Source organism: Gouania willdenowi, chromosome 5 (genome assembly GCF_900634775.1).
Source record: "Gouania willdenowi chromosome 5, fGouWil2.1, whole genome shotgun sequence".
In the NCBI taxonomy this organism is placed as follows: Eukaryota; Metazoa; Chordata; class Actinopteri; order Blenniiformes; family Gobiesocidae; genus Gouania; species Gouania willdenowi.
The window spans coordinates 1,227,173-1,241,047 of NC_041048.1; the positions used below are offsets into that span (position 1 = coordinate 1,227,173).

General features: G+C 42.6%; 2 protein-coding genes across 2 annotated transcripts; both read right to left on the reverse strand.

Moving 5' to 3' along the window:
* Window positions 1-823: 823 nt before the first annotated feature.
* Window positions 824-9,096, reverse strand: LOC114464007 (keratin, type II cytoskeletal 8). The gene is given in 14 exon segments (XM_074783804.1): window positions 824-1,369; window positions 2,555-2,601; window positions 2,688-2,754; window positions 2,757-2,763; window positions 3,974-4,086; window positions 4,089-4,116; window positions 4,568-4,693; window positions 4,755-4,919; window positions 5,181-5,276; window positions 5,833-5,893; window positions 5,964-6,021; window positions 6,024-6,059; window positions 6,062-6,170; window positions 8,747-9,096. Coding segments are annotated over 14 exon segments (1,275 nt in total). The 5' UTR covers window positions 9,005-9,096; the 3' UTR covers window positions 824-1,265.
* Window positions 9,097-9,135: 39 nt separating this feature from the next.
* gmppb (GDP-mannose pyrophosphorylase B) lies at window positions 9,136-13,493 on the reverse strand. Its single transcript, XM_028448043.1, has 10 exons — window positions 13,348-13,493; window positions 12,536-12,692; window positions 12,380-12,460; window positions 12,245-12,293; window positions 11,992-12,134; window positions 11,758-11,916; window positions 11,597-11,675; window positions 10,649-10,776; window positions 10,356-10,538; window positions 9,136-10,278 (listed from the first exon to the last, which is right to left on the reverse strand). The coding sequence occupies exons 2-10, from the start codon at window positions 12,662-12,664 to the stop codon at window positions 10,147-10,149; spliced, it is 1,083 nt and encodes a 360-aa protein (XP_028303844.1). The 5' UTR covers window positions 12,665-12,692; window positions 13,348-13,493; the 3' UTR covers window positions 9,136-10,146.
* Between the last annotated feature and the right edge of the window lie 382 nt (window positions 13,494-13,875).

The following is a 13,875-nucleotide window of genomic DNA, read 5'->3' on the forward strand; positions in this document are numbered from 1 at the left end:
AAGCATAGAGCTGCCACAGGAAATATATTTTTGATCACTATGTACGAACAATATAATTACATTGTAAAAACATATGTTGTACAAACAATTCATATCACGTTTCTACATTATAATTATATTGTTTGTACAATATACTGTATTGTTCGTCCAATATAAGTTTATTGTACAATTATATTGTTCATACAATATAGTGGCAGCTCTACGATTCCGTATATATGGATTTAAAATGGATTTTTGTTCATTTAAATTGCATTATACTGGTGAATGAGTCTAGCAGTGTTTCACCTTTTAAGTAATTTATTGTAAATATTTGATATTTTAAACCGGTGCTGACGTTTCTGTATCAACAATGTTGGTCATTTATCGTACGTTTTATGTCATAGAATCTTTAATGGGTCGAGAGTATCAATTAAATTTATACAAGCCCAGTCCCGCCAGTAAAACAAAATTAAAAAACTAGGAAAAGTAAAATAATAAAATTTTTAAAGAAAATCTTAAGTCAGATTTTTTTTAGATACTAACTCATAATTATGATTTCGATTTGTATTATTATTATTATTTACTTTTTCTAGTTGTTTTTACTGGTGGCACTGAGCTTCCATAGAAATTTGTGTGAAATCTCATTTTGGGCGAAAAATCCTCTTATAGATTGTATTATGTAGCTTTGACAACTTTAAGTGTTCGACTGTGGAATAAATACATGTATTATAATCTGATTGTGATATAGAAAAATAAAAAGTAAGATTAATTCACGTAACACTGAAGCCTCATTCTTTGTAAACCTTAAAAAGTGATCGTCAAAAATCAGTAGAAAAACACAAAGAAGAGTCTTTTATAGTTCTTTTATTTATTTGGTAAATACATTATATGTTATTGATTATTAAGTGTGGAAGTAAATTAATCAAATCATCAAACCCTTCATCCTGATTACAAATCAATAAACATCTATAGACAGGCTTTAGCTCCTCCTACTAAACATCATCTATGATTATATGTCTACGCACTAGTAGCTGACACTCACTCAGTCATTATGTAACATGATTACCAGCTGGTTTGAAACACTATCAGTTTTACTGCTAGCTACTTTAAACTAGTCAATACTCAACAGTTGTGCCTTTGTTGGATTTATGATCAAAGATCCTGAAAGTTTGATGGACAGCAGAGGAGCACGTGTGGCTGAGAAGCCCTGAACTAGACCAGGGTCGCTGAGGGGGAGGAGCTTCTCTGTGAGTGGGAGCAGTCTCTCAGTGAGTGGGAGGAGCCTCTCAGTGGGAGCTGAACCTGGAGCTATCTCTGATCTCAGTGGTTTTGATCAGCAGCTTTGGAGCTGGAGAACCACCGACGTGGAACCCGTTGGAGCTTTTGGTCGCTGCGGGAGAAACAAACCTGTGCTTTTATTCACGTTTCAAACATTCTATGTCTTTATTAATAATCACCACATGTTGCTTGTTGTTTGTAGACGCTGTAATTCTGCGTCTTTTTCATGGTTGTTCTTCTAAACCAGGGGTGTCAAACTTATTTAGTTCAAAGGCCAAATATGGACAAGTTTGACCAAACAATTTCCACATTAGTGCTATTTTGCATTTCCATGTATAAATAATATAAATATATATATATAAGGCAATAAGTATATAAGGCAATAAATGACAGGTAGGGACTATATTTATTTAATCTAGAGACATCTTGTCAAATACTTGAGGAATGAGCAGAATTTTGTTAAAATTTGATTTTATTCAACAATTTGGGAGTAAAAATGACTTCCATCATGTTTTACAATTATGGGAAATCTGGAAACCCTTCAATATTGTGGATTTTAATTAAATTTGTGATAATTTAATGAAACTCCACATAAATAATTGTAACGTTGTACTTTCAAATAAATGTGCTGAAATGTGTTTTTTTATGGTGTATTATTTTTGCATGGATGTCAATATTTATGTTTGGATATGATACAGTGATTTAAAATTACTCCCAATTTCTGGTTAATTTCAATAAATAATTCCCATGAAAAGTTTTTTATTTTTTGAAAATTGCCAAAAATCCAAAATTAAGTTCCCGTGGAATCATTTACAGAGAGATATCAGAATATACTGATCCAGCTTTGTAGTACAGGTCCAACATGTTTACCTGTTGTTATTTCTAGACGCTGTAATTCTGTGTCTGTTTCATGTCATTTTGTGCTCATTTTTCTTTTTTAGAGATGTTTCCCCATGTTGTGCATATTCTTCTTGTGTTGGAATTTGGCCTGGGCAATATATGGAGACTCAAGATATATCAAGTTTTCTATTTTGACGACAGAAAATTACAATATGGCCTATATCGACATCATCTAAACAAGCCACACTACACTCACACGTGCTGTCCCTTAAAAGAGAAAAAGTTAAAATTGTGAAGCTGTTTGTTCATAAATGTGTCTGTGTCAGCAAATGAACCCAGAATGGCCTTTCTGGTCAAACTTTATTGATTTTGAGAAAAAATATTGAGATGTTAAGTTTGATCCATATCGCCCAGCCCTAGCATGAATGTTTGGTGTTTGTGAACATGTTTTTCTCACAGTAATTGGAGACGGCCTGGATGTTGAAGACGGACTGTTGTCCCAGCCTGTAGAAACACACACACACACACACACGTGTCAGTCTGTGCGTCGTCACCATTGTCTGATCATAGTTTACATTATTTATTCCCACCGGTCCTCCTCTCCTTCCAGAAGCTTCCTATAGGTGGCGATCTCTATGTCCAGAGCTAGTTTCAGGTCATCAGGTCCTGTAGAGTATTTAGAGCACAGACAGGGTCAGACAGACCAAATACTTTGTTACTGTACTTAAGTCGTTTATTCTGGTATCTTTACTTTACTTGAGTATTAATTTTTTGGCGACTTCTTACTTTACTCCTACTTTTTAAAAATGAGCTTGTGCTAGTCAACGTGCTAACATGGAGGAGAAGCTAGTGCTAGTCAACGTGCTAACGTGGAGGAGAAGCTAGTGCTAGTCAACGTGCTACGTGGAGGAGAAGCTAGTGCTAGTCAAGTGCTAACGTGGAGGAGAAGCTAGTGCTTAGTCAACGTGCTAACGTGGAGGAGAAGCTAGTGCTAGTCAACGTGCTAACGTGGAGGAGAGAGCTAGGCTAGTCAACGTGCTAACGTGGAGGAGAAGCTAGTGCTAGTCAACGTGCTAACGTGGAGGAGAAGCTAGTGCTAGTCAACGTGCTAACGTGGAGGAGAAGCTAGTGCTAGTCACCTTGCTAACATGGAGAGAAGCTAGTGCTAGTCAGCGTGCTAACGTGGAGGAGAAGCTAGTGCTAGTCAACGTGCTAACGTGGAGGAGAACGCTAGTGCTAGTCAACGTGCTAACGTGGAGGAGAAGCTAGTGCTAGTCAACGCGCTAACGTGGAGGAGAAGCTAGTGCTAGTCAACGTGCTAACGTGGAGGAGAAGCTAGTGCTAGTCAACGTGCTAACTTGGAGGAGAAGCTAGTGCTAGTCAGCGTGCTAACGTGGAGGAGAAGCTAGTGCTAGTCAACGTGCTAACGTGGAGGAGAAGCTAGTGCTAGTCAACGTGCTAACTTGGAGGAGAAGCTAGTGCTAGTCAGCGTGCTAACGTGGAGGAGAAGCTAGTGCTAGTCAGCGTGCTAACGTGGAGGAGAAGCTAGTGCTAGTCAGCGTGCTAACATGGAAAATAACTTATTTTGGGTTTTTTTTAACACATTTTATTTGCAAATTGTATTATAATTTACTTGTTTCCATTGTACCAGTTTCTACAACTTTTTAAAAAAAGATCTGGAATTTGCTGGTTTAAAAATCCTTCTTAACAGACATTTATTTTACCTTGTTTACTTAAGTACATTTAGCAGCATGTAGTTTTGTACTTTTACTCAAGTTAAGGCCGGGAGCATGTTCAATACTTTTACTTTTACCAGAGTCATTTTTTTCATTCAAGTATCTATAGTTTTACTTGAGTACTTATAGTAAATGCTCACCTGGTACTCTGTCAGCTGTCGGGCCATGTCCTGTTTGGCTCTCTGCAGAGCCTCCTCCAGGTCTCTGGTTCGACCTTTGGCTTCTTTCACCGCCAGCTCACCACGTTCCTCTGCTCTGCGAGCTGGTTCTCCAGCCCAGCACGCTGACACACACAACACACCGTTACCAGGGAACACACAAAAACAACAAAAGGCACAAAACTACTCAATAAATCATAAAATGACAGCAAGAATATACAAAAAAAACATAAGAGGTACAAAAAGATAATTAGAAAAACAATTAAAGCAATATTAAAACCCACAAAATGACTCCTGCCTTTGAGCATTGACTAGTTTAAAGTGGTGTGAGTAACACTGGCCTCATCCAGACACACACTGTATGAATGAAACAACAAAAACACAAAACAATGAGAAAAATACAATAAATAATAATTTTTTTTTAAATGATACAAAATAACTAGTTTGCTGGGTTTAAACCCTGGGCTCACTCTGAGACACACCAAAAACACACAAACGACAAAATAAAATGAAAAGACTGCTTTTATTTTGAAGGAGATTTATTCATTCAGTTCTGAGGATGACCTCTGACCTCACCTGTGCTTTGACGGCTTCGATCTCACTCTGCAGGCGCCCGATGAGGCGGTTGACCTCGCCCACCTCGCCCTTCACTGTCCGCAGCTCGTCTCCAAACTGACTGGCCTGGACGGACATCTGGGCGAACTGGGAATAAACAGGAAGTGCTCAGCTCACGCTTCCTGTCCCGCGTGGGGGCGGGGCTCACCTTGCTCTTGTACCAGGCCTCGGCCTCGTCGCGGCTACGGGCGGCAATCTCCTCGTACTGACCTTTGACCTCAGCCACAATCTGCTCCATGTTCAGACTACGACTGTTGTCCATCTGCACCACTACACACGTGTCCTTAATACTGGCCTGGAGCTCACGCAGCTCCTACACACACACCAACACACACACACACACACCAACGCTCTGATTGGTCATCATTCTATTCTGTGGCTCTCACTGAAAACAAACATGAAGACACGCCTTGTTTTAACAATAAAACTCATTATTATTCAGACAGAAAACTGCAACCATCACACAAACAAACACAGACGGTGGAGAAAACAACTCCAGTTTATCAGATCGCTGGAGAAATGAGAACCTAAAAGAACCAGTGAAAACGTAGAACATTGAGACGTAGATCAGCACCTCCTCATAGACGTTGCGGAGGAAGTTGATTTCATCCGTCAGCGCTCCGACCTTGTCCTCAAGGTCGGCTTTCACCAGATAGGCCGAGTCCACGTCCTGAGAAGGGAATGACATCAAAAGATTCAAACTCTGTCTCCAAAAACCAGCTGAGTCATTGTTTGTACGTTGAATTATTAAAACGAGAAAGTGCAAGTTCATGTTGTTTTTGGAATCACGTTGCATAGTTTTTGTTTTCATTTTGATGACTTTGAAAACTATGACTCAGCAAAAAGTAAATCAAGTGGGCTTGTGAAAGCTGCAGCTTTTGTGAAGGGCAAAATATGGACCACCAATACTGTGGTGATCAAACTATAACTAAGCAGTGTTAATTAATAAGACCATAACTCAACAGGAATAATGAACAAGGCCATGACTCAGCAGAAATAACTATTTGAGACACAACACGACTCAGCATTGATAATTGTTGATACCATGACTCAGCATTAATGCTTTGGTTTCGTTTTTTTAGACCATGACTCAGCAGTGTCACTGCTCTTGTACAGAGGGTCTGGATGTGTGGGAATGAGGCCCAGATTATGAGAACAACGGTTCAGTTTGTCTTTCTGACCACGCCCCTAACAACAAGCATTATGAGATGTTTCTGTGAGCTGACCTTCTTCAGGATGACAAAGTCATTCTCCAGGTTGTTCCTCTTGTTGATCTCGTCCTCGTACCTGAGAGGGTGAGGAGAGGGTGAGGATAAGGTGAGAGTTAAACGTGTCGTCCTGTTGTAGCTCCTCCTACTTGTGCTTGTAGTCGTCCACCAGGCTCTGCATGTTCCTCAGTTCTCCATCCAGCTTGGTCTGTCGTTGTTCACCAGGTCGTTCTGCCTCCTCAGACCGACAGGTAGGCTTCAAACATGGGCTGGACGTGGGAGCGACTCACACTCTGACCCTGGAGGAGCTCCAGCTTGGTCTCCAACATCTTGTTCTGCTGCTCCAGGAAGCGGACCTGGAGAGAGAGAGAGAGAGAGAGAGAGAGAGGGAGAGAGAGAGGGAGTGAGAGAGATGAGCTGACAAGCTAAAGAGATCCTCCTCTGTTTTTACAAATATGTCCTATTATCTTCTACTTGTCCTTACTAATAGATCTGTGTCCATTGCACTATATTCATTTTATTAACTTTTACAGTTCTAGAGCCTGTGTTCCTCCATCTTGAAATCACGTGATGATGATGTCACATGGCCCCACTTCCTGTAAACATCCCATTGTTTTCTATTGGAGTGAAACATTCAGCCTGATTTTTACATCATTTAGTAGATTTTCAGTCACAATAACAACTTGTGCTACTTTTAGTTGATTTAAATAATCAGGAAAAGTTAAAGATGTTGATGTAAACCTCTTTTGTTTATAGAAAGATGATAAAAACAGTTGTGACCACAGCGGGCGACAGTTCCAACTCTGAGGTTTGGTAGTAGACAATGAAGCAGAGAAAAAGAGCTCTCCTAAGGGACCTTTACTCTCCCTTAAACAGTGTGCTGACACGCTCTGGTGGCTGAAGTTAGAGAGTAGATCATTGTGTTGAACGATTCCCACACAAAAGGACTTCTATCCTCAGAGTTGTGTGTCTTCAACAGCCTGTGATTTAAAGATGGAGGAACACAGGCTGTAAAACTACGTTAATAAGTTCATTAAATACATAGGGTTCATAATAATAATTTTGTTAGACATAAATCTACTGAAAGGGACATTTAAAATATTTTCGGCCAAACTTGTAAAAACAGTGGAGGATCCCTTTAAGAGTCATCAGTTATAATGATGACCAGTCGTACTGATACACCCTCAGGTAAAGCTCTGTCATCTCTGTGGCGTGTTGTGTTCGAGGACGTATTAAAGATGAAAGAAGCTTCAGGCGTTTTGGAAACCAAGGTTTCGAGTTTGTGAAGCTCGCGTTACATCCTCGACACAAAGAACGAACCTCCCGTGGGACGCAGCGCCCTGATTCTCACGTTACTCTGCACTCTGAGGCCCATTCATCCCCTCTGAGTCCCTCTGTGATGGGAACGGATGAAACTGACACGTTAGCATTAGCATAGGCCACAGGGTTGGGCGTAGGTCGGTGTGCGTGTCTATCATCATCATCATCATCATCATTACAGGTGTTACTGTCAGTGAAATATAGAGCAACAAAACAAAGAATCATTTAGAATAGTATTAAAATGAGTAGAAATACATAAAAAAGGAAAAATACAAATAAAGGTGAGATGAATGCAGAGTGAGACAGGAAGTCTGAAGTTTGCTCCTGAGCTGCTGAGGAGGACAAAGGTTGGTCTGTGTGAGGACAAAGGAAAGCTCTGAGAGACGTATCTATGTCAGCTTTTATCAGATCACTTTCTCACCACTGAGAGAATCATTTTACACAAAGAAGGACTTCAACCCTTCACTCTCACTCTATTATTTAGAGAACGCTTTGGAAAGGGACGTAGATTCATATTCAAGTCAACAACACATCTACATGTAATCTAACAAAGATCTCTCATATATATAACACAATACTGCACATATGACATTTCATGATTATGTTGCAAAGTAAAGGCCTTAAGGTTATGTTCTGTTCTCTCTTCTGGTTTTAAACCAGTGGTTCTCAACATTTTCAGGTCACGACCCCCAAAATAATGGTACCAGGGACCCCCACTGTAGCTGAAGGTGGTTGAACACAGACATGAACATTGAAGAACAGTCATGTGGAGACAGGACCATCTATAAGGGGGAATAAAGGAGAGATTTTTGGGGTCCATCCATAAAGTCAGTAAAATGATGGTCCATGTTCTATGAATCTGTGCTAACCACATTTATTTATTCATCTGAATATATCCACTGTTATCCAGGAACATTTATTATTATTATTATAGTCATCTTTAAAGATGGAATCCTGGTTTTAATCACTAATAAAATGGTTCAAAGTGAATAAAAATGGTGGAAAGGAAGGTTGAAATGGAATTTTAAAAACTACAGAAATTGGTTAAAAGTTGTAAATTATAGTGGATAAAAACAGACAGAAAAAGTGGTAAAAAGGGTTCAAAGTGTCAATATTGGAACAATTAGTTTAAACTGGCATGGCATGAAAAATCGTTAATTTGGTTAAATTGGCAAAAAACACACATGAAATCTGGTGATGAAAAGAGGTAGGTAAAAGTGACAATAATAGTCAACATATGTGACATTAGGTGTAAAAGTGGTAGAAATGGTTTATAAGTGCTGAACATGTCTGGAAAGTAGAAAAAATCTGCAGAAAATTCATTGAAATGTGATGAAGTGTCAGAAATGGGAGAAATGTAGCAAAAATACATTGAAAGGAGCAAAAATATGGCAAGAAAAAGTTAAAATATGGTGAGTTTGGAGAAGTTGCAGAAAAAAGTAAAAAGAAGCAAAAATGGGCTCAAAATGTTAATAAATAATTCTTGAAGGCATCTGACGACCACCTCCCAGTGTCTCATGACCCCATATGGGTCTCGTGCCCAGGGTTGAGAAACCCTGCTTTAACCTGTACTGTAGAGGAGTGTGAGTGAGGAACTTGCAGGTTCTCCCACCTTATCAATGAAGTTGGCAAGGCGGTTGTTGAGGCTCTTAATCTGCTCCTTCTCGTGGGCGCGACTCGTGGACAGGTGGGGGTCGATCTCCAGGTTGAGGGGAGCCAAAAGGCTCCTGTTGACGGACAGGGGGGCGGGGCCAGAGAACAGGCAACCTCCGCTCAAGGATGCCGCACTGAACGAGCCGCCGCCGCTCATCCTGCGCATGGTTCCTCCGCTGGTGCTGGAGCTGATCCTCTTGGAGCGGCTCAGGCTCATGGTGGATGGGAGTGTGTGTGTGTGTGTGTGTGCACAGCATTTAAAGCTGCTCAGGATGGAGGCGGAGTCACAGGAGGAGCCTTCACTGGACGGATAGGTGAAGAACAGGTACACAGAGTTACACACGTACGCCAGTTTTTTTGTTTATTATAAACGTTTCCATCCATCTCAGTAACACGAGCTACATCTAAAGTAGCATCATTAGCGTCATGTTGCTCCCACAAAAACACAAAAATTACTTTTAAGCAGCGTAGAAAGTCCCAGAATTACAAACAACCACGTTGAACGGCTCCACGTGTTAAAAATAATCTCATCTTCACTTTCCCACCGTCATCTTTAATAGAAAAACAAGACGACAACGTGTTTGTGATAAAGAGACGCTGAAAGCTGCTCTGCTGCCACCTACTGATGTGGAGTCCTAAGGTTTATTATTATTATTATTTCTAGATTTATGAGTAAAAACCAACAATTATTCAGTTTCACACACATTTAGTTTAGCAGGTGTGTGTTTGTGATTTGTCAACATTGCACTGAGCATGTGCGGGAAATCCTGTTACTGCATAGAAGATCCGTTAATCCCACGCTCCCTTTGATTCAACACTCGGCTCGTCTTCTACCTAGTTCACTCCTTTGATCATTTATCAAGTCATTTCATAATCTGTGAAGTCATTTTTAGGCTTGTTGAATCCTTCCCAGGACTGTCGGGTCATTGTCTCGTCTGTCAAGTCATTTTATCGGCTGTCAAATCACATTTGTGACTCGTTGAGTCATTGTTAAGATCGCCACCTCTTCTTTCGTCATGTTGATTCATTTTCTAAGCTGTAAAGTTGTCAAACCACAGTCATATTGAGTCATTTCCGTGACTCGTTAAGTCATTTTTAGGCCTGTTAATCAGTTTCTACATCATTGAGAGGTTTTCAGGCCGGTCAAGTTATTTTCTAGTCTGTTGAGTCAATATCACATGTCAAATTATATTTGTGACCTACTGAGTCATTTCTATGACTCACTGAGTCATTTTCAGGTTCTAATGAATACATGGCAGAGAATGGACGAGTGAATGGAGGGCTCTGATTGGTGGGACTTGCAGCGTCACAGGGCGTAAACGGCGTTTGTTCTCTCTCCTTCATTTCCTTAGCTTGATGCTACATGATGATTCGCGGCTCCGGCACCGACTCGTTGATAGATTTGTGCGGCAGAACGTTGGCGCCGTTGAGGTAAAGCTCATCATTGACGATGACGTCCTCGCCCAGAACCGTAGCGTTCTCCATACGGACCTGACGAAGAACGGAAAGTTATCGTCACAGAGTGAACTGCAGACCAGGTTTTTCACAATAAAAGCAGGCGGGCTCACCCATTGGCCAACGGAGGAGCTCCACCCCACGATGCAGCTGTCCAACCAGCAGTGGGAGCGTAGCCGCGAGCCACACAGCACCGTGCAGCGTTTGATCCTCACGCCGTCCTCCAGGACCACGCCCGCCCCGATCACCACGTTAGGGCCGATGCTGCAGTTCTCACCGATCACAGCCGTAGGGTCCTGGAGGACAGTACGCACCTTCATCATCATCATTACGTTTATCTTCATCATCAGCCTGTGTGTGTGTGTGCGTGTGTGTGAGAGACCCTCTTTAACCCCCTCCCCCTCACCACCAGGACGTTGCCGATGAAGCCGGGCGCCGTGTGCAGTCTGTCGGGCGAGTGTTGCCTCAGAGACTGGAGGTACATACACATCCCCGTCAGGAAGTCCTTAGGCTGACCAATGTCCATCCAGAACCCTGCAGAACACAGCGTTACCATGGAAACCAGCAGCCAACCACTGAGGTCTATACATCAGGGTCACATGAAGTGTGACCACTGTCCTGTGACGGGAACATCTGCTTTAAAAACATTCACGTCTGCTGCTGCTAGCTGTGGATAGGCAGCAAACATTAGCCTTTAGCTGCAGCTGGCAAACATTAGCCTTTAGCCGCAGCTGGCAAACATTAGCCTTTGGCCACAGCTGGCAAACATTAGCCTTTAGCCGCAGCTGGCAAACATTAGCCTTTGGCAGCAGCTGGCAAACATTAGCCTTTAGCCGCAGCTGGCAAACATTAGCCTTTGGCCGCAGCTGGCAAACATTAGCCTTTGGCCGCAGCTGGCAAACATTAGCCTTTGGCAGCAGCTGGCAAACATTAGCCTTTGGCCGCAGCTGGCAATCATTAGCCTTTGGCCGCAGCTGGCAAACATTAGCCTTTGGCCGCAGCTGGCAAACATTAGCCTTTGGCCGCAGCTGGCAAACATTAGCCTTTGGCCGCAGCTGGCAAACATTAGCCTTTGGCCGCAGCTGGCAAACATTAGCCTTTGGCCGCAGCTGGCAAACATTAGCCGTTAGCCGCAGCTGGCAAACATTAGCCGTTAGCCGCAGCTGGCAAACATTAGCCGTTAGCCGCAGCTGGCAAACATTAGCCTTTGGCCGCAGCTGGCAAACATTAGCCTTTGGCCACAGCTGGCAAACATTAGCCTTTAGCCGCAGCTGGCAAACATTAGCCGTTAGCCGCAGCTGGCAAACATTAGCCGTTAGCTGCAGCTCTTGTGGCTGATGTTGTAGATGCTCACCCTGAAGCTCCATCGCAAACAGCTGCTGCTCCTCCGCCATCACGGGAAAGATCTCCTTCTCTACGGAGGTGGGACGGAGCTGTGGAGGAAACCAAGTGAGACCAGTGTGTGTGTGTGTGTGTGTGTGTGTGTGTGTGTGTGTGTGTGTGTGTGTGTGTCACCTGTATCCTACTGAGCACTCTGGGGTTAAAGATATAAATCCCAGCATTGATCTTGTTGGAAACAAAAACTTGAGGTTTCTCTACAAAGCGACAGATTCTCCCGCTTTCTGCCTCGTACACGACCACTCCGTACTTAGAGGGCTCCTCCACGCGTGTGACCTACGCACACACACAGTGAGAAACGTTCCCATGGACAGGACAGACTCCACACAGCCAAACAGACACACCCCTCACCACGATGGTTCCCTCCCCTCCATGGCGACGGTGGAACTGCAGCAGGTCTCTGAATGGGAAGTCACAGATGACGTCTGAGTTTAGGACAAAGAACGGCTCGTTGTCCACGTTCAGAAGCTCCTGAGCCAACGCCAGAGGCCCCGCTGAAAACACACACACGTAAACACACATTTAAAAACACAGACATGTCAATACATGCATTAAAACAAACACGTAAACACAACCACTGTCACATGGTGTGTTGTAAACTCACCGGTCCCTAACGGCTCCTTCTCATGGGACAGAGAGATCGTGATCCCCAGCTGGAAAACAAAGCAGTTCCACCAGTGAGCTGTGATTGGTGGAGATATTTCGGGGCGGGGCGGGACGGGGTCGGGGGGACACGTACCCTTTGCTCCTGAAGCTTCATCTCTCTCTCCAACAGCTCAGACATGTAGCTCACAGCCAGGACCACATGGTCCACACCAGCCTGAGAACCATAATGAGACAAGCCTTCACATCAGAGAACACTCTTCATCATCTTCATCATCCTCCTCTTCCTCACCGTGACCAGCGCCTCCACCTGGTGCAGCAGGATGGGCTTATTGCAGAACTCCACCAAAGGTTTGGGAACACTGAGGGTGAGGGGGCGGAGCCGCGTGCCGTAGCCTCCCACCAGGATCAAAGCCTTCATGGTTACCACGGCAACCGCTGCTCATCAACTGGCGGATGTAGAGACAGAGTTAGACGTAGAATAGAGCGCGTCCTCACTTTATCACAGACTTTGGAAACACACAAATTTGCAATAAACACACACACACACACACATATATATATATATACGATACACACACTCCTCTCTATATACACACACACAAATATATAAACACACACACACACTTCTCTTTATATATACATAACATAAATATACTGATGGTCAAGTAGTCTTTAGGGTTAGAACTAAAATAAAGTTAGCGGGATAGCTAAAACTAAATATGAGCTGAAATAAAACTGAGGGAAATTTAAGTCACGTGGTGCATCTACCACGTCAACGAAACTGGCGAATGAGGGGCACTCCGTATGAATAGACAGCCTCTATATATATATATATACAGATAAAATACGTCACATTTTAAAAAGGTATCAGGAAAGACACTAAATAATACGGAAACCAAACCCTCCTACACAGATCTTTACTAAATAACATTATTTTGTTGAATAAAATCAGTGTGAGTTCTAAACTTCCTGTGACAGTGTAGCTAGTCCGGGTCATTTAGCCTGGTTAGCTAGCTAGGACCACTAGCTAACCAGGCTAAATGTGCGTGTTGTGGATGAACTGGTAACGCGATCATTCGGCGAGAAAAGATGGACACTTACCGAGAATCACGGACACCCAGAGTGACACGTAAACGTTCAAATGTTTGGCAGTCGGTGCAGCTGCTGTACGTGACGTCATTCTGTTTGCGGTATCACTTTTCAAAATAAAGGTCCACTTGCAAATTACTATTGAATACTTTATTAAAAACGGTCCACTTAGTAATGATGTGCTTTTATTTTAACAGTCTATCAACGTAGTTCCGGTTCGGAGAATGTTTTATAATCGACTTGGGGAAGTTTGTTTACAGTGCACATTTGTCAAAAATCTGATAATCTTCTTGTATGAATAAATATTGATTATTAACATGTTTTAGTTGTTTTCTTTTACTAAAATGGTTAATAAATGTTTAATGAATGACGTGTATTTGAGGTTTTATGGTAAAATCTGTGCCCTTACCCCTACCGGAACAAACAATGGTATAACCCATCTTCCATTTCCCCGCCTTTTCAGCTTTTGCACCAATCAGAGAAAAACAGCGTGGCGAAACTGAATTCACGTCACGTTATGTACGTGTGACCGACTTCCGT

Excerpts from the sequence above, each read along its gene's own strand:
- gmppb (XM_028448043.1), bottom strand. The coding sequence starts at position 12,664 with ATGAAGGCTTTGATCCTGGTGGGAGGCTACGGCACGCGGCTCCGCCCC. Across the intron at positions 12,461-12,535 it reads AGGTGGAGGCGCTGGTCACG|GCTGGTGTGGACCATGTGGT; the intron begins GTGAGGAAGAGG and ends TATGGTTCTCAG. Across the intron at positions 11,676-11,757 it reads GAGTGCTCAGTAGGATACAG|CTCCGTCCCACCTCCGTAGA; the intron begins GTGACACACACA and ends TTTCCTCCACAG.